At 37.6% G+C, this 25002-nt stretch overlaps 2 protein-coding genes and 1 long non-coding RNA gene across 3 annotated transcripts; all 3 read right to left on the bottom strand.

The window, feature by feature from the left end:
- Positions 1 to 2299: 2299 nt before the first annotated feature.
- dhx35 (DEAH-box helicase 35) lies at positions 2300 to 14788 on the bottom strand. The gene is made up of 21 exons (XM_028023439.1): positions 14656 to 14788; positions 14147 to 14274; positions 13954 to 14046; positions 13656 to 13733; positions 13428 to 13532; positions 13289 to 13350; positions 12379 to 12448; positions 9455 to 9514; positions 8881 to 8993; positions 8702 to 8798; positions 8390 to 8548; positions 6836 to 7046; positions 6613 to 6737; positions 6446 to 6500; positions 6150 to 6340; positions 5977 to 6054; positions 5711 to 5840; positions 5508 to 5589; positions 5348 to 5419; positions 3873 to 3984; positions 2300 to 3782 (listed from the first exon to the last, which is right to left on the bottom strand). Exons 1-21 carry the CDS (start codon positions 14693 to 14695, stop codon positions 3744 to 3746), a joined length of 2100 nt encoding a protein of 699 aa, XP_027879240.1. The 5' UTR covers positions 14696 to 14788; the 3' UTR covers positions 2300 to 3743.
- Positions 14789 to 15575: 787 nt separating this feature from the next.
- rab5if (RAB5 interacting factor) lies at positions 15576 to 19484 on the bottom strand. Its single transcript, XM_028023678.1, has 4 exons — positions 19179 to 19484; positions 17673 to 17776; positions 17439 to 17568; positions 15576 to 17192 (listed from the first exon to the last, which is right to left on the bottom strand). Exons 1-4 carry the CDS (start codon positions 19284 to 19286, stop codon positions 17151 to 17153), a joined length of 384 nt encoding a protein of 127 aa, XP_027879479.1. The 5' UTR covers positions 19287 to 19484; the 3' UTR covers positions 15576 to 17150.
- A 1117-nt stretch (positions 19485 to 20601) lies between these two features.
- On the bottom strand, positions 20602 to 23635 carry LOC114156854 (uncharacterized). The gene is made up of 3 exons (XR_003598032.1): positions 23534 to 23635; positions 22784 to 23493; positions 20602 to 21793 (listed from the first exon to the last, which is right to left on the bottom strand). It is a non-coding gene; the product is annotated as an uncharacterized LOC114156854 (long non-coding RNA).
- Positions 23636 to 25002: the final 1367 nt, after the last annotated feature.

Below are 25002 nucleotides of genomic sequence, written 5' to 3'. Positions count from 1 at the left end.
TACCTGGCTGAAGGACCTCAAAGTTTGGTTTTCCTCTCTAATAGGTTTAGTTTCGTTTATTTCTCCAAGATCCGCGATTTTTGGTCGAATATCATTATTTAAGTCCATCAGGCTTCTTTGAAAATGCGCGACCATTAAACAACAGGCAGTATTTAGGCCACACCTAACCACATCTGACGGTGATTACTGTGTTACACACAACGTTACATCTAAAGACACAAACACATGACGATATCTTTAAAATACCTATCAGGGATCTAATACAAAAAAATTAATGAAACGTTATCAAAACCGTCGTACTACGGAGCCCCTAAGGGGACATGGAGAGAAAAAAAAAGGAAAGAAATCCCGACTTATTATCTCGAGATCCCGACTTATTATCCCGACATATTATCTCGAGATCCCGACTTATTATCCCGACTTATTATCTCGAGATCCCGACATCAGTACATAACGACCTAATCACAGTGATGGAGGACACCCACCCATGATTTTTATTTCGAGCTTGGGCTTGAGTATAAACACATTAAACACAGTTTTGGTTGAATTCATTAATAACCAGCTAAAGTCCTCTGGACAGCTTCACGGTTACCGATGGATGTACGCTAAATTGCATGTGCATGATATCCTCCTCTGGGACATCTCTGGACCGCAGAAAATCATATAAGTCGTCCTCCATAAACAATGTAGACACACTCCCCCACGTTTACCGCATAAAAACATGCCTTTCCCCCCCAAAAAAGTAACTCGCGATTTTTCAGAAATGTCGCGGGATCTTGAGATAATAAGTCGGGATAATAAGTCGGGATCTCGAGATAATAAGTCGGGATCTCGAGATAATAAGTCGGGATCTTTTTTTTTTCTCTCCATGTCCCCTTAGGGGCTCCGTACCCTTAGGGGCTCCGTAATACGGATGATGTTCTTTATAAAATAAAATAAAATAAAATATCAAGATCACCATGTAGCAGAAAGGAATTTCTAGGACTTGATGTTTTTTATGAATTGCTGTTTGAGACTTATTTGCTCATGTTTTCTGTTTCTTATGTTTATTTTTTGTTGTTGTTGTTTGAAAGGAAAAATAATTAAGGTAATCTTGCTTACAATTATTAATGTGGGTCAATTTTGTCACCCCTGAGTTTTACATTCATGGTTTCAATACCTTCTTGAACCCCTTTTACTGAACTAGTTCACGTAATCTATTCTGTTTGAGTCCACCTGTCTGTTTTGTTCTTTATACGGTTGTGGCTAATTTTATTGATGTTTGCTGGCATTTGTTCAAGCACAGCTTCCGTAAGGTCCACGGGTCATTTCAGACCTTTGATTTTGTTTTTTGGGGGTTTTTTCTAGCCATTCTGCACTGGATTTTTTTTTTAACACTTGGATCATTGTTCTGGTCCAATCTTCAACTTTCTTACAGATAACCTCACATTTGTTTCTAGAATACTTTGGAGTTCATGGTCCATTCAATGACCATGAACAATGACTTCTGTGTGAACCACAATCTATTCACAAGGCAAGTCAAAGTGCTTCACATTAAAATAAAGGAGTCAGGATAAAGAGATTGACATTAAAATCAAGAAGTATTGCAATGTTATCAAATAAATAAATCAGTAAAAATAGAAATGAACAGATAAAGCAATACTTTACCTTCATTGTTTTCAGTTTAATAAGTCCAAATAATCACATTTGGACTTATGCACAATGCACATCATTGTTTGATAATTAACACAAGGTATTTGTGCAGTCATCAAAGTAGCAGATTTAAATTTCCCTTAAAATCTGTATCTTAATATGTTTTTCTTTTAATGTAATGCTTTTATGCAAGTAAACTTGCCTTGCCTAAACTGGAGAGCAGTGCAAACATATTTTGTACATATATTTAATAACTAAACATGATGTTGACAGGAGCTCATCTTGTTGCAACAAGGATATTCTCAGTTAAATGGACCAAAACTGTTTTAACACATTCCCCCCCCCCCCCCTCTCTAAATGTCCGTATCCATGCAGTGTCTTTAAATATAGACCAACAGATAACTGCAGCTACAGTCCCACATACTCTCCACACCACATCATTAAACTGACACGTGTTAACAGTAAAAAGCTGAAACAAAACACACTTTAATCAAAGACATTAAATGCACACAGACAGCGATCAAATGCTCTGGCATTCGCTGATTTCACTTAAGAGCTGAAGTTCTAGTAATATTTGTAGAGCAACAGTGACACCTCCTGGTGAACAAACTGCATGACAAGTAAAGCAGAACCAGCTAAATGCAAAAAGGCAACCATAAGCAATCAGTTATTGTATGACAATAAGGCTTTATTTAAGGATGTCACGAGAAAATGACAGATGATAGTTTTAATCTCAGAGGTAAGCTGCTACACATGTTTACAGATTGCTCCTCCACAGACTCTCTGGACAGAGAAGGGTGCTCAGTCACGTTGGAACGGTTTTCTCCTGAAATACATCTACAAAGTGTATAGGTCTTGGTTAGAATACCATTTAACATGCAAATGTACTTCATTTTATAATCTAACAGGTTTGAGTGCATCCTACCAGCTGTAATGTGCTGTTTTGGGGTGATTTTTACAGTTTCACTAAACTACTCTAATGCCAGTTTCTACTATAGAAATAAACAAAAGTAGACATGTCAAATTTTGCCATTCCAGCAGTGGACCAAGTGAAGTAAAGCTTTTAGGGTCCGAGGACAGATATGGGCAAAAACACAAGAAGTTGTTCATGCAGATGACATGGAATCTGATGCATATTAGGAATTACAACCTAGAATAAATTAAGACAATGTGGAAAATAAACCGTTTATTGTGGCTTGGAATGGTTGAAATTATAAAAAAGAGAGGTGTGTAAATGCTTTTTGTTCTTACAGCAACAAATGGCACTTCTGTTCTCGTTTCAATTTCACAGCGATACATGTACAATATTTGGGACTATTTACACATTTCAGCTGAAAGTGAAATGTGAAACAGGCTGTTTTAAACAAAAGAAAAAAATTGGCACAGTGCGGTGACAAGGCCACTAAATTTGAGCTATACTGGAGCTAAGAGGGAATTCAGTGTAAAAGAAATGCAGCTTCTTCACAGTATCAATCAGAGAACCAGGTGCTGAATAAAAAATATAATGAAAAATCCTGAAACAAAATTTAACTTGGCTGAAAATAAACTGAGTGGAAGGTAAGTGATTAAAATATAAAGGCACCTAGGACATGAATGGACCAAATACAGTTAAAAAATAAATCCCTTATTGGGAAATAACATCACAGTCTATTGTCGTTCAATATTTTTCTGAAACAGAAAAAAACAAGTTTTAAAGAAAATAATAATAATAATGAAGCCAGGTGTGGATGGGCCTGTGGCACAGGAGCTGAAACCTGGACCTGAGCCTACTTTGAGTACGGTTATATATATATATATATATATACATATATATATATATATATATATATTTCTAGTTGTATGAGTGAACCAAATGGCCATGCTCAAATGGATGCCCGTCAGGCCCAGCCTGGCCTCCTCAAGCATTCATTTCTATGTATACAAACACACAGCCAAGAAAATGACATTACCTCTAAAAATCTACAATTGAGATCTATTGTAACACGGCCACTCAATGTGGAGAAACTTTTCTAGGTGGACATGGACAATAAATATACATCTTCATATATACAATGAAAAACGATGGGAGCACAGTGACAGCTTTGTTTTGCTTTCCCTTTGGGATGGTTTATTCAGAGGACTCTGGATCTCTTGCTGGCCAGTGACCCATGCTACCAAACAAAAAGGAACACAATGAGCACAAATTAGTCAAAATATGGAGTAATTATTTAGAGGATGTGGTGTGATTGCTCAAGCCATACCTTAGCTTGTTTGTAAAAATGAGGGGCCAGCTCGACCAGCCAGGACGACTCCACAGCCGTCACATCACGCATGTAGTATTTTGATGTCTGCACCACTTCATTAAAGACAACCCTGAAAAGAGGGGAAGAAAAAATTAGCAGTAAGAGTTGGACAAAAGCTTCTTTTTTTTTCTTTTTTTTTTAAATGACCATGTTCAAAGTACTGTAAAATGTTAGGTGGAAGGAAGGACAGAATGCATGATTTTAAAATTCCTCTCCATAATAAGGATTGCATTAAGAACCAGCTTCTATCAGCTTTGCACATCTAGAGGATGAAATGTTGCCCATTCTTTAAAAACTAGTCCAACTAAGACTTGAATTTTTTAAGCCCAATTTTCAGTCTAACTATCCAAAGTTCTTCATTGGATTCAGATTTGGGCTTTGACCATGCAATTGTGACAGTATTTTAAAATCTAAACTATCCCCTTGTTGCTCTGGCTGCATGTTTAAGGTCGATCTCCATCCTAGCTTCAAGTCTTTTGGCACATCTAAGATTTTCCTCCAGCGTCACCCTGTATTTTTCTCCATCAATTCTCCCATCAATGTTGGCCATCTTCCTAATTCCTGCTGAAGAAAAGCATCCCCACACCATGATGCTGCCATCTCCATCTTGTACAACAGATGGTGGTTTCTGGATAGTTTTGCACCATCTCCATCAAAAGGGTGAGATTTAGTTTTATTTACCCACATCACTTTCACAACCTATTTGCTGTGTCCCCTACATGTGAGAACTCTAAATGGGACGGGTTTTCTTGTCGCCATGCTTCTGTCAAAGTCAGATTTGAGGAATTGAGAGCGATAAATGTCCTGTCGACAGATTTGTCCCCAAGAGCTGTGGATCCCTGCAGCTTCTCCAGCGTTTGATTAAATCTGTCCTTGTCCAGCCTGTCAGCTGAAGGGGACAGCCAGCCCTTTCCATAGACTACACTGAGATTAAATCAAACTGAGGTGGTCTCTTATTTACCAATTAGGTGACTTTTGAAGGCTATTGTATGCTCTATATCATGGCTGCTTAATATGAAGACATATACAGTTGAATATTTTAATGACAACATGGATTACGATTAACACACATTTCCTGACTCCCTTCTTTCTTCTTGTTAAATATAGCATCCTTGTAATCCTTGGTGACTGATACTGCAAACATTGATTCTGAAGTGAAAAACGGATTTTATTTAGAGGTACATTACATTTTAATAATTTTTTGGTAAAAATTTGCATCCTTTTATTTGATTCAAAATTTCTCCCTACATTCTGTGGTTCTATCACATAAAATTCTAATAGAATATGTTAAGGGTTGTAGTTCCAACATCTACAGGTTTGAATACTTTTACAGGGAACTGTATCTTAAAATATTTTACCAAAAGTGTTCACTAATTCATACATTAATGCAAAGTAATGTATGAGAAACATTGTACCAAAGACCACATACTGACCACTTTGGAGGTTTCTCTCCATACAGCACAGAGCTGGGGTGGATGTGAAGCTCAAGATCATCTCGTAAAGTCCTGGCAAGACGACAGAAAAACCAAATCTTCAAAAATCAAATTAATAGCTGAAAGTCATAAACAACCCCCGACTGAATTGCACTCTCACCGATAGGATCCAGAATGATGAATGCGGGCAGCATTAGCAAAGAATCCAGACACGATACACTTCAGGATCACATCTGGATCGCCTGTGTAAAACATGCAGCAGTAGGAGTTAGTCAAACATCTGCAGACGAGTAAGGTCACAATGTTTCATGTCTGTGGAAGCCTTGGCTGATTCAACATAACATTATCATGATAAACACTTACCCTCACTGGAATTTCGTGGCACTTTGAACTTGTTCATGAGACGCCGAAGCTGCTCTCTCACTGTGACGGCGCGCAGCAGACCTTTGTAATTAAGAAAATGCTCCTGACACCATTGGGAACTTTTCTGTTGCTGCAGGAAATTTAAAAAAATAAAAAAAAGTCCCATTGCCATGATTAGAGGCACATTCATCAAGTTCTGGGAGTTCACAACACCCTGAAGAGTTTTCCACCACAGAACTGAACTGAATGCATCCATATGCTTTTACCTTAATAAATGCCTCGTATACATTCAGCATGGTGAGGTGGTCTCCCTCGGCAACTGCAAATTTTCTGTGTTCGCGAGCCTGCAGGGGGGCAGATTGCCAAAAAAACAGGATAACTGTTAAGCTGATGAAGCAGAAAGTACAAAAAGCTCAGAAAACAAAAGAAAATTCCTTACAGCGTCTTTCTTCTGATTGGGCGGCACAACAAATATATTCTGAATCTGCATCATCGATGCTATGGTAACTATCTCTTTGGAGCAGCCAAAGTTGCCAGACTCTAGGAGCATCTTGGCGAACATGGGGCTGAGAGGAAACTCAGCCATCCGCATACCCAGGGGGTCAGTGAGGCGGCCGTAGTGGTCCAGACCTGCCATCAAACACGCAGATTGTAAACACTTTCTGTGGCTGCACAGCTTGGCTAGTGTGAAAACAGCAGCTGTTTTCCCCAACTAATGATCAAAATGTCTCTTACCTCCAAGAGCATAAAGAAGCTCCAGAGCCTGAACCATAGTTTGAGCTGGAGGAGGCTGAAATGATAAACCACAAGACAGAATTAATTCACAATCTGCTGTTCTAAAGAAGTTCTTATTAAAGTGGGTGATCACACTCCACTGAGTGGGTCCAATGTGAGCGACCTACAGAAAGGAAGCTGAAACGCAGCACATTGTCTATGCCTAGCGCTTTGAGCTGAAGGATCACAGGCGCCAAATTGGAGCGCTGCATCTCTGGAACAGTAGCGGCAGGCAGCTTCTCATAGTCCTCCTCTGATGAAGCACAGAAAGACATGGTGGTGATTATTAAAAACGCCCCGGCTTTCCCCAAGTACTTTCTTGTAATTCCGTTACAGTGATCTGATACAAACCTGTGTACAGCCTGAAGCACTTCCCGGGTCGGTTTCGTCCGGCCCTCCCGGTCCGCTGGCTGGCTGAAGCCTTGGAGATGGGAGTGACCACCAGCGATTCGATGGCGGTGCGAGGATTGTAGGCCCGGAGCTTCACAAACGCACAGTCGATGACGAACATGATCCCATTTATAGTAATGGAGGTTTCAGCTATGTTTGTGGCCACCACAATCTGGAAATAGAAAGGAAACAGGAAAAGATAGACACGGGCAGAAATCAGTTCATCATATCCAAAATGGCTTTTTATAGAAGTCTTTCTAAAGGATAAAAATTTATAACCCTCTGGTGTTTCCTGTTTGAGATCAACTGCCTGATTAAGCATGGGCATCACTGTGTAAGCGACTTCTCAGCTAATAAATGTGTTTTGGTTGCAGTTTGTGTTTCACTTTTTAATAAAAACAGAAAACAAAATGGGAACTAAAAGGGAACAACCTGAGATATTAGAACAGATGTTTTCTATAGTAACACACTTCTGCCTAAACTAACATATGTAAACTTCAAGAATTAAGGTTTTCAAAGCACATTTATGATTTTCCAATAAAAGATTATTGTTAAATTAGTTGATCACAGTCAGGTTTTATTGCCAAGTGACAATAAAAAAGTTGTAATGACCTGGTTGCAAACGTGTGCACACCCTTAAGCTAATTATTTGTTGGATCTTCTGATTTAAATCTAGAACCCAGTCTTCTTGAGGTCACATCTGCTACCAACCATAGAAAATCTAATTAACCACAAATAAACTTCAGGTAGCATAGTTGAATTATTTCTTGTTTAATCTGTGTGTTTTCCACCTTCTAACAGCATCAGAATCAAGGCTGAATTCCATTTCCTCAGTTAAAAATAGAAAAGAATTAGTTCCGCGATGTGATCAGAATTAAATCTGAACAAGGTTTAGAATCTCATCTAATCAGGAGCAACAGAATTTTTCATAATCCAAGTTCAGCTGAGCTTTATGAGCTTTAGATGCAGATAAACAGCACCAATAAATAACTAAACATGCCGATCTAAGAAAGGTTCAGAGTTCACTTCAGCTCAATAAAAATGGATCAGAAGAGATCAAAAGACTAGGTAAAAGATCCACAACATTAGTGTTAGCTTTCGATTAAACTCTCGTCTCAACCTTAACAAAGTGGCACAATTTTGTAAAAGAAATGCATAAAGATGTAAATATATTTATATATTTAAAAGCATGTCATAAAAATATAAATATTTCGACTCACTGAAATCTGTCTGCTATTCCCTTAAATTCATTTTTATGAGACTAGTAGGAGACTTCCTGGGCGCCTCCCAAAACCTGATAATTCAGGAGCATCAAATCAGTAGATGGATGGACAGGTAGCAGAGAGGAAACCACAATATTCTTATATCTTCAGTTTGTTCAAGTTGTTCAAGTAGAATTTTAAGAAAGTTACTTTGTTTGGCATAGATTTAGTCAAATAAATCGAGAAACAGCATTGGAAAATACCCAAACAATCATACTTCTCTATAGAAATCCACAGAAAGATAAATATTCACCTTCCGAACAGTAGAGGGAGCCCGGTCAAAGACTTTCATCTGGTCTGCGTAGGGTAGGCCAGAGTACATGGGCAAAATCCTCAGGTGCTTCTTCATCCCATACCGAGAAAGAGCTCTGGCCTGTTCCTGCAGGAGGGACACAACCTTCTCCACTTCCTCCTAAGATGGATTTTAATATAAGGAAAAAGAAAAATCAATATGTATGAGTCAGTGTTAAAAAGCTCAATGACTTTGGGGATGATCACCATATAAATCTAAAAAACAAACAAAAAAATAAATAAAAAATAGCAATACACAAATATAACCACTGACCTGCCCTGTGAGGAAAGCAAGTACGTCCCCATCATCCTCCAACTCATGGATCTTCATCACAGTCTCCACTGTGGCTTTTACGTAATCTGGGACGGGGCTAAGGATAAACCAGAGATCAAAGTCACAAAGGAAGCGTTACGTGATCACTTCCTCCAGTATGGCGCTCCGTTCTGGACTACCTGACGGTGTAGAAGATGTCCACCGGAAAAGTGCGTCCCTCTACTGTCAGGATTCCACACGTGTCCTTGTTCGGATCCCCAGTTTCATTCAGGTTAAAGAACTCGTGAAATTTCTTTAGGTAGTGAGAATATTACAGTGTGGAGAAAAACATTTTTACTTTTTAAAATTGCAATGATATTTACAATTATTTTCCTCAATTAAATACGATAAGAAAGAGGTAAAACAGGGGAAAAAAAGTATATATATTTATATATACAGTATTTGCAACAAAACAACTAAAGCACAAACGTTTTAAATTTAACAACTGCCAAGGTCTGTAATTATTATATTGTTTGCAGCATTAGATTAAAGCCTCATTACACAAAAAGCACAGCAGTTGTCAGGCATATTTTAGCTGACTGGCTTGATGCTCAGAGTGTTTTTGACCCGATCCTGGTTATCTATCCATCATCAGGTTATCTCAGATGTGAGTGCATTGTTATTCCCCCTGACAGCTACGCTCCCCTGGTGCCTGCCTTTGTTGCTCTTTTCAAGTTAGTCTAGCATATCTGTTCATCTTAATGATGCAGTCACCTTGGCATCAAGAGTGGCAGAGGCCACAATCACCCTCAGGTCTCGCCTCTTCTTCTGAATCTGTCGAGGAAGCAGAGAGGGAAAACGGAGGAAAGCAATTAAAAATAAAAATAAAAGCTAAAAGAAGTTTATTGAATTAAGTTTGATATGACTACAGACAAGTATATAAGTATTGACTGATTATGAGAACTTGCCCATTTAACAAGGAATGAACAATCTCTGTTTATGAAAATTATAGTTTTAATCTTTTAGAAAAGCTTCAACAGGTTGATTATGTATTTGTGAGGTTTCTGCATGAATATCTCACAGTGCGAGTCCCTCCTTCTGCCAACATTCAAGCTGAATTAAATCAGATCCTGGCTTGGAATAAAATTACTCCAAGCTTTGTTTGTAGCTTAAATAAAGTAAGCTAGTGTTGCTATTCCCAGCAGACAGTGGGGGATGCCATCGCCCCTTACCAATGTCACCTTAATGTGGCAGTCCATATTAAGCCCTGTCACTGTGTTTGTGGTGCATAGATCCAAAATCAATCAATTAATTACAAATACTATGATATCAGTTGATTATGTTTTATGTTTCAGTTTCATTTATTCCAACCACCGCCATGTACAAGACCAAAAGGCTGTCAGAGACAACAGCTCTACACAAGGCTACAAGACCATCAGCATTAAGCTTAATGATAGGGTGACAAACGTTTGGGAAGTTATTTAAAAATTACGTGATGATAAAATGACAATTAGTTAATTAATTAGTTGAGAGGATCAGCCAACAGCAACACAGGAAAAGCTATTTAAGGACCGAAGGCAGATCCAAGTTCGACCACAATCAACACTATTGGTAACTCGGTCTGCCTTAATGGATTGAATCTTGCAGCCAGCTGTTGCAGCAACAGGGCTATTTTATGATGCCAATAAACATTTAAATGACTTGGAGACGGCATGAGACAAAGAGTTTTGGTCAGACAAGACCAAATCTTGGTCTCCAGAGTCTTGTTAAACAGGTAATTATTTGATTCAGGTGTGTTGGAGCAGGGACACAAATAAAAGCCAACAAGCGTAAATGAAGACTTCACCAAGACAAGTTGGCAAAAATCTATCCAGAGACAGAATAGGTGGCCTATTGCTCTACAGTCTACTATTTTTATCATACCATTTCTACTGGTTAAAATCCTTTTAATAAATTAACAGATAAAGTGTAGAGGAGACTGACCGCATCACTACCCTTCCCCCCACCTGTTGCTATGTTTCATATTTCTCTCTTACAAGAAAAACAACTGAAAATAAGTTGTTGTACATGAACTCTCTCATTGAGGTAATATAGTTTTGAAACTACGGTTAGCAAGTTGAGAGCAGCAGCCCTTTTGAGAAGTTGTCAATAGACAGGCTGAGCATAGATCAAATTAATTAACCAGATATCATTTAATTATACTTGTCTTATTGTATAAAGAGTAGAGCAGCAAAAGGATTTACTGTTCTGCTTAATTAGAAAGTACTGCTAAAATAAGTAGGTGTGTATCTGTTTTTGCACAGCAAAAATAGTTAAACAGATGTCATGGAAATTATTAAAACATCAAAAATCAATGTGATATTATATAAAACAAAAGCAGAGAGATAATTTGATAGTATTTCTACTCACACAATGAGAATCTAAAACCTACGTATGTCTAGTTCAAACTGGTGATCAACAACAAGAAAAGTCTTGTGTTGCTCGGCAGTCAATTTTTTACTTTTATTTTTTTATTTATTTATTTCGAACAGACTTTAAAACAATCAAAAAGAAAATAAAATAAAATGGAATGAAACAACTTAAGAAATAAAATATGAAACAAATTATTATGCCCATGTGACATGCAAAATTTTTCTGTTCGAAAAGGAGCAGGTAGAAGATACATCTTATAATGTCCTGCCCCTTTCCTACTTGTCAATGTATTTACAATGAACTGTCATAACATCAAAAAGAAATTTTTTTCCATTTTTCCATCATGTATAACTATACAAAATTATTTTAAGTACTATTTATATCATCAATTACATTATAGCCTATTGGATATTAAACATCTTATACAGCATATTTTGAAATGAGCTCTGCTTTAATCAGCTTTTTAAATTGGTTTACATTTGTAATTTGTTTTAACTCATCATTCAATCCATTCCAGACATTTACTCCACACACAGATAAACAAAAACTCTTCCTTGTTGTTCTAATATGTTGTTTTTTAAAATATCCTTCACCTCTTAGATAATACCCACCCTCTCTGTCAGCAAACATTTCCTGTATACTGTGTGGAAGTTTTTGATGTCTGACCTTAAACATGAATTGTGTCGTTTTAAATGTTACCAGGTCCCAGAATTTCAGTATATTTGATTTAATAAATAACTGGTTTGTGTGTTCCCAGTATCCCACTTTATGTAATATTCGGATGGATTGTTTTTGTAAGAGGTATAATTGCTGTAAATTTGTTTTGTATGTATTCCCCCAGACTTCCACACAATATGTCAGGTGTGGTGCAATGAGTGTATTATATAGAATAAACAAAGATTTATAGTCTAGTACGAAGTTAATTCTTCTTATAACAGCAACACTCTTGGCTATTTTAGATTTTACTTGTCCGATGTGTGGTTTCCAGCTGAATTTATTATCTAATGTGACACCCAAGAATTTTATTTCATGTACTTCTTCTAAATTAACACTGTCAATTGATATCTTAATTGGATTATTTTCCTGTTTTTTATTGTTTCCGAATATCATAAATTTGGTTTTATCTAAAACAATTTTTTACTTAATCATATACAAATCAAATTTTAATGTTACTTAAAGTTTTTTTGGAACCTAAACATTTCTCTTCACATGAAATCTAAACTATTAAAGTCAGAGATCATTCATTTTTTTCCTAAGTCAACAAACACTGTATCAGTTGGCATTACCTTCTTCAGTAGACCAATGGCTATGTCTGTGTACAGAGTTCTCTCATGTGCTTCATCCAACATCAACACACTGAAAAGAACGGGGGGAAAGCATAGACTTAGAATAATCCCATCCAATTCATGCTAATACAAAATAGACAAAATAAAATCCTGACTTAAAGCAAAAAACAATATACATTCTCTGGCCATTTTATTAGGTACACATGTTCAAACGCTTATTTACACAAATAGCAAATTAGTAAACCGTAATCCAGGAACATGACATGGTGTAAATTAAACAACTGAGCATCAGAATGGGAAAGAGAAAAGAATCAACTGTATGGTTGTTGTATACTGCTAATCTGCTGGGATTCCCATAATTAGCTATCCCGCTGGTTTCCACAGAATGTTCCAAAAAAAGAAAAAAAAAAGAAGAGAGAAATGAAAACGTCTTGCTAGCATTGATAGACGGGTTTTACCTTTTATAAAGGTAAGAGTAGTTCACTTAACCTCTTGCTGGCATCCAGGCAATGGAAATACCATTTCTGAATGAACGAAGCATTGAATCAGACGAACTAAAGCAGCACCAGATAACACTCCAGTTTACTACGAACAGGAAATGAAAAGAACAATTCGCACACTGTAGCAGAAATCGGACCATAATGAACGGGAAAACATTGCCTTGTCTGATCAGTCTTGATTTCAGCAGCAACATTCAGATGGGAGGGTCAAATTTGTCATGAACAACAGAAAGCATGGATGGATCATGGCTTGTATTTAAGGTTTAAGTCAGTAACAACTGAATAATGCCGTCACGTCAATATTGACCAATCAACGACATGAAAAATAAAGAGTTCTGCCCCTCTTATAATAGAAAAGGTGTGCCTAACAAAATGACCTGTGAGTGCACCTATTACTCCCAAACATGTACCTGTATTTTTTTAAAAGCGGGTCGGCCATCATTTCTCGCACAAGCATGCCATCTGTCAAAAACTACAACCACAGAGGCATTAGTAAAGACCGACTGACGCCACGCACAGGACGGACTGAAGCCACCTTCCTCTAACTACCTTAATCCTCGTGGCATGGGGATCAGAGCAGTCATCGAACCGGATGGTGTACCCCACCTCGTGTCCCAGCAGGGCCCCTCGCTCCTCTGCCACACGGTTAGCTACCTATCAGCAAATAAGAACAAAGCCTGAAATTTGAAGCAGGCAAGTGTCCTACATTGTGAACCAAATTCGCCTGCAGCCGGATGACATTGGCAAAAAGTGAGAGGACATAAGCTGAGCTCTTACAGAGATAGCGGCCACACGTCGAGGCTGCGTCACTCCAACCACTTTCCCCTCTGCTGCCCAGCCAGCCTCCAGCAGGTACTGATTGAAGGCAGATGAAAAAGAGAGAACAAAGCATGAATAACAGATTCTGCATAAATTAAGCTTTAGCTGAGGTGGCTCAAACTCTGTTCCATAAAGGAAAATAGGTTTGTAAGCATTCACTTAAGGTCATATTGAACCACTGTGGAGGAAACTGCTGAATTTGTGCATCTCTGGGCAAAACACTTCAAATTCTTTTGATGGTTTTACAGACACTAACCTGGGGTATCTGTGTGGTCTTCCCGCATCCCGTCTCCCCAACTATTATGACAGTCTGGAAGCTTTCAACCAGGTATAAGATGTTGTTTCTGTGCTGCATTGGGAATAAATAAGAAAATGCACAAACTGACAGGCAGGTGGCCAAATACTAATAGTATACATTTAGCTATAAGTGTGTGGAAGCAGTGTGAAACCTTAAAAACTGGGAGTTTTTGCCGTTGTTTCTCTATAGAGAGGGCCGTGTTTGGGTTGAAGACGAAGGGGGAGCCGGTGGTCTCTGAGCTCAGATCCCGTTCCTCTGAGATCCCCGGAGCCTCGGCGCCTGGAGGAGAGCAGATGGCGAAGAAAAGGAGGAGGAGCAGGAGATGTTTTATTGAAATGTTTTACCGCAAACTGCGGGTTTTCAAAGAATGACAGCCAGGATTTGGTGCACCGCCCTGCAATGGGGGCCTTTTCACTTGCGACCAATCTATAAATTGTTATTATTATTCCAAACTGGTTTCATCTTGGCAGGTAAACACTTGAATTCAGCGCAGTTGATCCGGAATTGAAGCGCTCAGGCTCCAGAAAGCACGCAGCAGCAATAGATTCCTCTAGAGACTCACACATTTATCACCGATTCACGACAGTAACTGCACATGTACAATTATCAACCTGAAAAACCAACATTATAAGCCCTCTGCCTTGTTTTCTTTGCACTTACCCGGCTTCCAAAATTTCATCGTGGAGTGGGGAGCCGCCATCTTGGCTTCTACGTCACATCATTTTTTTTTTCTGCACACGAGAATGACGAGCTGGGCTTTCTTCAGAGATTTCTGAATGATGTCAGAGTATGGCATGCCGATTTACTAGTTAATCGGTAAACGCGCTACAAGCAAGAACTCATGGTTTAATTATTCATTGTAAAATATTATAATCGTATTATTGTATCATAACGGTAATTACCGTCCTGGCTTTTATGCCATATAATGATTATCAATATAGCTTATCTGGGTAGCCATTTACATTGAGATAATTTTATACAAGTTTCAGATTTTCAGAAGTCGGTTCAATTCAATTAAAAATACTTTATTAATCCCAAAGGGAAATGAATTGTTGCTGTAATTCATATTATCCACATTTTTTCCATAGAGTTCATTTCATGAAAAATCTTTGTTTGCGTAACAATCTCCAGAGGTTCCAAAGCAGTGCACAGAAAAAAGCCTGTATCATTATCAAAATATAGTGGAGGCCAAAAAATTTGCATATTGCTGCTACTTCAAATATTCAAAATTGAACCAATTGTATGCATATATATATACACTATGTAGTAGTTGTTTTGATTCAAACTACCCATCCAAACACAGTGTCTTGAATTTATCAGTTTATATCCTCTCCAATATATCAATTTTCTTCAAAACACTAATACATAAAAACTCAAAGGATTTAAAACTGTTCACTATAAAAGCATCTAAAATTATATTGATATGTTAGGTCCTGGAACCAGAAGTTCTGTTTCTAATATTTCACAACTGCGTGAAATTTTATGTTGTACATGAAAATGCTCCATTGCCGATAAAGAAATAGCTCTTTATAGAATAAATACATGAACAAATTAAAAGTTTTGCAATGAGAATACTCGGGTCTTTGAAAATGGAGGCCAAATGAAGCCCATGTTTAATGAGTCCCAAAAGATTTGATCAGAAAATACAATCCTTTCAAACACCAGCTGCATATTGAATAACAGTATCATAACATCTTAGCAAGAACTGCTCTCAAAAGTTCTTCACTATAAAATACTGAGAAATATGTTACATCAAAAGAGATATAAGAAATACAAATAAATCTGTGTAATACAAGATGGGATTTGACAAAAAAGAATTACAGATTATACAAAGTTTAAATTAATTTTCAAACATGATTGATCTAAATGAGTGGTCTCCAATCCACACCTACTGCCCTGCAACTTCTAGATGGATTCCTCCTCCAACACATCTGCATCAAATGATTACAATGCCTATTCAGATTGCCATCAGCAGGCCTGGTAACAAGTCAATCATTTGATTCAGATGTGTTGGAGCAGGATGCATCTAAAACCTGAAGTGCAGTACCTCTTGAAGACTAGGATTGGAGACCCCTGACTATTAAAGAAAACATTAGAATTTTTGCATTTTTTTTTTTTTTTTTTTTTTACCTCAAGTGTATGAATAATGGCAGACAAAAGCCAACAGCAAATCATGGCAGTGCACAGATCAGGTTCAGCTTAAAAACAAGTTTGCATCTGAACATAAACTCCTTTACTCCTCTTTGTAGTTCAAGACTGAACTTGAGCAAACAAGAGTCTCTTTCCAAACAGCATCTGCATTAATGTTAGAAGATACTTATCAGCTGTTTTTGGATGCAACGTTCCCCTTTTGTTAGACTCAAACATTCGACAAGCAAAACCAAATAACAGTTTCTGGAAGGAAAAAATCTCATTAAATAACAATTCCAGCTTTTGTTAAGACAAACAACATAAACTCCAGAGAGACACTATAACTGTTAAGCGTGACTCCTCATTTCTCACAAATAATTTAGTTGTAAAATTTCAAAGCAGGTATTAAAAAAACTAAAGAATCAGAATTAATTAATGTAGAGCGGCTTTGTTCATCTGAAATGTATTATTTAAAAAATGAAGCTTTCCACACACTCATGTTGAAATGTCTCTTTGTTTGCTTGAGGCCTCACTGAGTCGCATCGAACCGATAAGCAGAGATTGGTAGGCATAACTTGTGATCTTTGCAGTATAAAGTCTGGATTCACGTCAGTTATTTAAATTTGAAGAAGGTAGATTGGTTGAGCTCTGTTTCATATCAACAATGTACTGTGCTACAACCAAACAGCCTAAAACATTTTTACTTTCTGCAACTTTAGTGTTTGTTATTGTTATTTTTTTAAACGGCACAAAAAGAAAGAAAAAAAAATTGGGAAGCATGAGGAAAGATGTCCTTAAAAAAAACGGAAGTCTCAAATGAAAGATGTACAGCTTCTGAACGTGTTCATCTTGGCCGGATCTTGTTAAGCAAACTTGCATTCCCATAATGCTGTGCACACAAAGACGTCTTCCCGTAGAGCACTGACAAACCATGAAGTTCTTCAGTCTCCCAAACCATGAAGTTCTTCAGTCTTGTCAACTTACTTCAACAAAAATGTTCATATTTATTTCTTCGTGCATTCCTCTCAATCAAAATGTAGAGCTGTGTAAAAGATTATCCACACCACCTGGTAAAGAAAAAATGTTTTCACTTAGATTGTTTTGGTGATTGATTCGGGTCAAATTTAAATCTAAATACATATTTGCTTGCATAGCCTTAACTCAGCTTGTTCATTTCAAAGTGGGACAATACAAATAAGAAAGAAAAGAAAACATCATGCAGCACAGAATCAAGATAAACTCAAACTATTTAAGATCTTTTGATCAAAAAAAAAATTATTATTATTTTTTTTTTTTTATATTAGTATACTTACCAGGAAAAGGGCAAAAGATGTCATGAAGCCTTCTTTGGTGAGTTCCCACGTGCCTCCATACTCTTCTTCGTCAATCTGCTGAAAGCTGCTGAAGTATACGTACAGGAGGCCTGCATTGATGACGCAGAAACTAAAGAGGCATACAAGGGAAGATGAGAAATTTTCATATATTTTCATCTGTACAAACTAATATTAAAACAGGAAAATATTATATACCGAGCTCAGAATACATACATGGCTATTCCTAGAAATCCTTTCAACGGTGCAATGCCCCATATCACACCAAGGATAATTGCAATAATTTGTCGAAGCCAGTAAATCACATCCAAAAACTCATCCTGTGGAAAAAGCACAATGACAGGCAACAAATGTCATGGGCCAGATTTAAGCATTTGAATTACAACACATCCACAGCTGTTAACACTGATCACTTCGTTTATCCCAGTTGACACCAAGTGCATTAAAAGTCTCACTTTCCATGCTGGGAATTTGTGTATTTTTCAAGGTGATAGAGTTAGATTTATATTCAACTGAGATTAAAATTCAACTTCCCACTTAAATATCTTAAGGTCTCTGGGCTTTTATATCTTTTCTTTTGTTAATAATCATAATAAAAATAAAAACAATTCAAACATTTGACATCGAGCACAGGATTTACTTGATTTAGGGTATATAATGTGCAAATTTCTCTAAAGTTGTCACCGTAGCTGTCTCAATGGAGTCAACTAAACTTTCTTTGACAGATAATAGCTTACTAGTGGGCATCATATGACCAACTGATTTTGATTTTACTCTAATATAATTAGCATTAAATTGCTACACATGTAGATAGACCTGAATGCAACTATATGAATACACTGTAATGCAAAAAACAAAAACAAAGATTTAAATTTGGACAGAACTAGACTCTATGACAGCATATGAGTTGGAACCATTTAGATGACCTTTGTGTGTTGGTGCAATATACTGTATATAACACTGAATTTTATTCCTCATTTCCTTTTGGGGTAAAACCATCCATTTATTGTTGTAAACAGGGTTGAAAAAAAGTCCCATTCTAATTCAATGACATACGCTGATTATGGTCATATTTTCTTATTTTTCCTAATGATGTAGAATAAAACTGATTTACTTGAAGAAGAGCATTTTTTTCATTCAACAGAAAGACTAAAAGTAATATTCCCAATACACAATACAATTGTGATATATGAATTCATATCACAACTGATTCATATCAGTTGTGATATGAATTCATATAATGAATCACATAATGTGCTTGTGTTCATGATTCATGAACACAAGCACATTCAGATAAAAAACATTGAAGAAATTAGATTACTGGACATAATCTTAACTTCAGAATATTACTTTTATGTTTAATTTGGGGGAAAAAAAAGAGTATGATTTGTTTTTAATGTGTAATGCCGTTTTTGTGGTAAAAAAAATAAAAAGAGTAATTGTCAATTAAATGCCAATTATTCAACAAAAATTGTTTACCAAAAGTGTCCTAATATCTAATACCCCAAAATGTCAGCTTTAACGATAGACAGATACAGGGGAGAATATCTCTCATTATGCCAGTCAGCTAAACTAACCAGATTAATCCTTAGCATAAGGGTTAGCTTCGGCTACCTGACTTTATCCATACCGGTTATTAAAGTCCGGAAGCTTACAGCTTCTAGTAGAAAATAGAAAGGAATTGTTACAAAAAGACAACTATAAAGTAGTTAAATGACCCACCTTCTCTTCCCAAACGGCATTACCGCAGAAGGCTTTGCTCCATGTGGATGGCTTCACAGCCCCATTCAGCAGGTGACTTTCCTCTTTCCGTTTAGAACTGCTCGCCATTCTTCTGCTTTTTTCAATCAGGACACGTTGAAAAGTTGCAAGCCGGATCTAAAAACGCCTTGAGTAAGAGTTAACTCCCCGGCGCTGACCAAAACAAGGCGATACGCGGAAATATTTGAGGATATTAGACGGACCTTAGCTCCGCTGAGCTGACAGATTTCTGTCGTTAACAGTTAAAGGGAGTTGGAGCATGCGCAACACCGTTTAACCCCAGTGTGAGCCAGCCAATCAGATAGTGCGACGTTTCGGCGGTGTTTTGGCAAAGTGACTGAATGAAAACCACAGCGACCTCTGTAGGACCAGACTCATGACAGCAACTGAAGTACTGATTCTGAAGCTCTGAAGTAGTACCACAAAAGCAACTGCACTACTGGCCTCTCTGCAGATGAAATTGTACAATATACAATTTTCACTTTTTGAGCTGAGTCACTTATGTTTTTTCAAATAATGTCAGAGGTAGGAATATTCGGCTTTTAGGTTTTCTTTTGGGATCCATGTCTGGAGGAAGTGCAAACCACTCAATTCAAGGTACCCCAATCTCCAGCAGCGACTCACTAACAGCGACTCATGTAGAGAAACTACTCATTACCTTAGATCAACACAATCAGAACAAGAATCCAGAGAAACCTCCACTAATTTATAAATCATAGACTACTTATTCTTAAAGTGTTTTTGTTCTTTTTTTCCTTTCCTTTGGTTTTTGTTGTTTTGTTGCATTTTTTTCTAATTCATGTAAAGCACTTTGAATTGTCTTGTTGCTGAAAATGTGCTATACAAATAAAACTACCTTACCTTACAATCCATCCCAATAAGCTGCATTGACTACACACCTGCCCACACTGTAACACCGTTACCAAAGGTTCCTCTGGTGACAACAGGGGCTGATGAATAGTTCTCTGACATTTCCAACGATATTGACTGCAATGATTTCTGATCATGTTCTGACTATCTGTGCTACCTCGTCAGATTTTCCTACCGTAGCACGGATAGATGGCTACGTCTATCTGTTGGTGCTACACATCTAAAACTTCTTAAGTGACATTTACAAACTGAAAACTACAGCAGGCTGTGTTAATGTCAAAATATTATCATTGGATAACATTCTTTGACTGACGAGACTGAAGTGGAAGCTTAGGGGTTATGCATAGCATTGGAACAATTTGTATACACAACAAAAACACAAAAGTATCACTTCCTTCATCAGAATATCTTTTCCGTTTAAAATGTTTGCACTAATCCTTTTATGAGAATATTCTACCTTTTAAAAAATATTTTAAATACAGCGGTATTTGTAAGAATCAAACAGTATCAGAAAGGGTGAAACAGGTTTTTATTGAAATTAAATTAAACACAGACATCTACAAATACAGATCACCGCAAGCTCTTTTTGCACATTAATACATTGTATGGTAGTCTGTTATCAAATACAGCGTGGCCACAATGTGTCCACAGGATTGCGCAGGTCACTGTACACCTAATATACACTATTACACCGCTATTACACACACAAGTAGTTAAACTGTTTTATGGGTTTCTTTATTAAGGACGACTGTTGACAGACAAGATATGAGAGCAACAATGAGCATCTCCATTAATTCACAGCCGTTACAGCACTGGATTCTCTTTGACCTGCTTCAAAATCCATATTTACAACCTGGCACAAATAATTATTCCACCTTAGCTCACTTCTAGCACACAAACAATTATAGCAGCACTATTCTGTAAGTGCTTCTAACTTACTAAACCAACAAATATTTGATTTATTTTAAACAGGTCTTTAAAAACAAGCAATTTGTAGAACAGAAAAAATCCTGCATACATAACCAACAAAATAATTGGCTTACCACTCCTTTTCTGTTTGAAAAGGAATAGGAAGAACACTTATTTAATCCTATCTTTTATCTCAATTTAATGACATACTTACAATGCCCTAATTATCAAAGTTTGTAATTAAAACAATGTTATAATATTCATGTTCCTGTTCGATATACTGTGCTTAAGAGCCAACAAATAAAATATATTTCATAGTCAAAATGGTTACAAACTAACTCATAAGACAAGAAAAATCTATGGAAACATAATAGTAATAATGGCAATTTAAATAACAATCAGACATACAGCCATAGAATAATTACCAACACAGACAAATTCTTCTTAATTTGTGTTTAACGTGCTTAATGGATGGATGGATGGAGTTCATCTGGGTCAGAAAGCGGCTTCTCATTAGGACAGTATAGTTAAATCCTAATTTTCTTCTCTCAGATCTGCCCAGCAGGAAAAGTTCGTTGTGTCTCCTCTCTTCCAGTCTCCATCGACTCAGTGTGACATAGCGACTCAAACTCAACAGGTGAGGCCGTTTTCAGGCGGTTTGATCTCAAATCTCCCCCACCAATGGCGCCTCAGATGAGAGAGTCGTAGAGATACACTGGCGACCCGGTCGGCTCATTACTGACGATACTGGAGTCTGATTCCATCAAGCTGCTGTGGGACACCTGATGAAACTCTCCCTGCTCAGACACAAATAAAAGGGAAAAACAGGAAATCAGAGATTAATTATTTTCATCAACATTTATTATGTTGCTGTGATGGAAAATAAAAACCCAACTGGGAAGAAAGAAGCTGGTGAGTGGAGGACCCAAGGGAAGAAGTCTTCGACTTCTGATCCAAACAGGAAGAAGACATTTAAATTTATTTTGGACATTTAAAATGTCTTCCAGTTCTAGTATTAAATGTTAATTAGAATTTAAAGTTTATTGATATTTGAGAATGTGTTTTTGCATCATTATGCCATATCCACTATATTAGTTGACAATGGTATTTAAACAATATAATCGTTTAAGGCAATAACTTCTGAGACAATTTGTTGTCCGGCAAAATTTAAGTTGACGACTGTCGCAATAAGTTTTGCTGGATGGTAAGTTGTCCATGAAGTTATTGCCATAAACACTAATGAGACCATTTTCAACTATTACAATGGCTATAGCATAATAATGCAAGAACACATTCTCTAAGATCAATAAATGTAAAAACTCAACTGGGAAGAAAAAAGCTCCTGAGTGGAGGACTGAAGGGAAGAAGTCCTCTTCATTCTCAAACTTTAAATTCTAATGAAAATTTAATACTGGAACTGGAAGACATTTACAATATCCTAAATACATAAACAAACTACAAAATAAAAGAAATTATGAAGTCTCTGGTCTCAACTAAACTGTTTTTTTTAAGAACAATTTTGTTTATAAAGCACCAGACTGAAGACTTTATTCATCACGTTTTTGGTAGAAACACAGAAACAAATCATGCAAATGGAAATTGAGGACAGGAAGGCGACAACAGGACAGCTACAGGTTCCAAGTCAAACCCTTTAACGACTCAAGAATGAAATCAAAAACTCACTTTTTAATATTACTTAAATAAACAGCAAAATACCTGCAGTATTCCTTAAGAAAGATTGCTAACAATGTTTCAAGTCAATATGGAGAACTATCAGGCAGCGTCACCTGGGAAAGCTTTCAGGGTTTCCTCCAGAAAACTTGCTGGGCCTGGTGGAAGAGCTGCTAAGGTCGTCCATCAGCGGTCTGCTACGTGTTTGGGTTAACAAATGTCAAGTTACAGAAAGTCTGAGGTGCAGGATCAGGCATCAAAACTCAGAAATAACAGCACGTGAAACCAATAGGCAACTGATGGGACGGCATAATTGGTTCACAACTCCGCAGTCAGTTCAACATTTCAACTTTAAATCTTTACTTTAATCTGTCTTTACTGTCACTAGCGTAGAAAAATAACCATTTAAAATAACAACCCAAAGCCTGTTGGGGAGGTTTGGGGGGGTCGGGAAATAAAGCCTTTTGGCCCACCAGGGTGATAAAACACTGGGAGAAACTGACTTCTGTCCATAGCTCTGGTTGTAAGCGGGAACCCTGTCTATATCACCATCTCCAAATATGAATATTCTGTGTTTATATTTCTAAGCAATCTTTGGGCTGCTCTTAGTCCTATCCCTCACCTAGGACCGTTTGTCCCAGCAGACCTGACCCAAATAGAGGCATGAAGCCTCCGACGGCTCCTAGGATCACTGGGACACTCAAACCCCTCCACCACGATAAGGTGGCAGCCCACGGAGGGGAAAAAACAAAGCCAGAAACAGTTCCATTCTCTGACCTGAACTGATCTGGAGAGAGGCCAGAAGGTGGCGCTCTGGTGTTTCTAACTAAACAGTTAGTTTAGTTAGAAACAATACCTTTTCTAACTAAAAAGTTTAGTTAGAAACTAAGCTTTCTGTTTGCTCAGTTATTTTTCTCTCCACAGAAGCTACACCTGGTCTGGAGTTGACTAGCTGTGGTTGCTTCCTGGAACAGGGCATTGGCTGACATGATGCTGCCATCACCTCACCATGCTCCCTCTCCTTTTCATTTCCACGAACATGGAAAGTTCTCTGGATCAGCGGACCTGGTGTTGTGTCTCTGCTCTCTTCTCTCAGCTCCAGTCGGTCATGGCAGATGGCTGCTGGTACTGAGCCTGGTTCTGGTTCTGCTGGAGGTTTCTTCCTGGTTGAGGGGAGTTCTTCTTCTCCACTGTCGCTAAATGCATGCTCTGTATGAGGGACTGCTGCAAAGTCTACGACGCAACACAAGCGGCATGCTGTCGTCCCCTGCTGGTCAGTTGGAGTGAATGCTGTAAGTAATGACTACATGCAATCTGTTGGGTTTCGTTTGATACAAACTTTTTAAACTACTTTATAATTTAGTAAACCTAATGAATTGATAACTTGGATCAATAGTAATCTGACTAAATTGAAATGACTTTTCATAAATGCCTTGACAACGACACTGTTGTGAATCAACATTATAATTATTAGCTTTTAACCTTTTGATATCTACTTCTGGGGTTTTGAAATCTACTTTTGGGAGTTTGAATGTTTTGATATCTACTTTTGGGATTTTTAAATCTACTTTTGGGGTTTTGAACTTTCTTGTATTGGTTGTGGGAGTTTTTGTTTGTTTTTTTTATATTGTGTATTGGTGGGGCTCATTTGTTAGTTTGAAAGTTCAATTTTATATATTGCCAATTCACAACAAATGTCATCTCAATGCACTTTGAAGTAATTTTAGTTCAATCACATGTACTCCAATTGCTAGTACAATAAGCTCAAGTGATTACTAAAGTAGTTTAAAAAGTTTGTACCAAACGAAACCCAGCAGATTGTATGGAGTCATTACTTACAGCATTCACTCCATCTGACCAGTAGGGGGCGACAGCAAATCGCTTGTGTTGAGTCATTGACTTTACAACAGTCCCTCACACAGAGCATGCATTTAGCGACAGTGGAGAAGAAGAACTCCCCTCAACCAGGAAGAAACCTCCAGCAGAACCAGAACCGGGCTCAGTACCAGCAGCCATCTGCCATGACCGACTGGAGCTGAGAGAAGAGAGCAAAGACACACCACCAGGTCAACTGATCAGGAGAACTTTCCATGTTCATGGAAATGAAGAGGAGAGGAAGAACGGTTAGGTGATGGCAGCATCATGTCAGCCAATGGCCTTTTCCAGGAAGCAACCACAGCTAGTCAACGCCAGACCGGGTGTAGCTTCTGTGGAGAGAAAAATAACTGAGCAAACAAAAAACAGTTGAAATAGCTAATGTAGTAAAAACAGAAAATGACAAACAGCAGTATAAATACAGACAGATCACAATAAACCAGTCTAAGCCTTCTCATAA

Source organism: Xiphophorus couchianus, chromosome 1 (assembly GCF_001444195.1).
Source record: "Xiphophorus couchianus chromosome 1, X_couchianus-1.0, whole genome shotgun sequence".
Lineage (NCBI taxonomy): Eukaryota > Metazoa > Chordata > Actinopteri > Cyprinodontiformes > Poeciliidae > Xiphophorus > Xiphophorus couchianus.
This window is presented reverse-complemented; position numbering and strand designations above follow the sequence as displayed.

Excerpts from the sequence above, each read along its gene's own strand:
- rab5if (XM_028023678.1), bottom strand. The coding sequence starts at position 19,286 with ATGGCGAGCAGTTCTAAACGGAAAGAGGAAAGTCACCTGCTGAATGGG. Across the intron at positions 17,777-19,178 it reads ATGCCGTTTGGGAAGAGAAG|GATGAGTTTTTGGATGTGAT; the intron begins GTGGGTCATTTA and ends CTTTTTCCACAG. Across the intron at positions 17,193-17,438 it reads CATCTTTTGCCCTTTTCCTG|GTGGTGTGGATAATCTTTTA; the intron begins GTAAGTATACTA and ends TTTCTTTACCAG.
- dhx35 (XM_028023439.1), bottom strand. The coding sequence starts at position 14,695 with ATGGCGGCTCCCCACTCCACGATGAAATTTTGGAAGCCGG. Across the intron at positions 14,275-14,655 it reads GATGAAATTTTGGAAGCCGG|GCGCCGAGGCTCCGGGGATC; the intron begins GTAAGTGCAAAG and ends GCTCTCCTCCAG. Across the intron at positions 13,734-13,953 it reads AGACCACACAGATACCCCAG|TACCTGCTGGAGGCTGGCTG; the intron begins GTTAGTGTCTGT and ends GCCTTCAATCAG.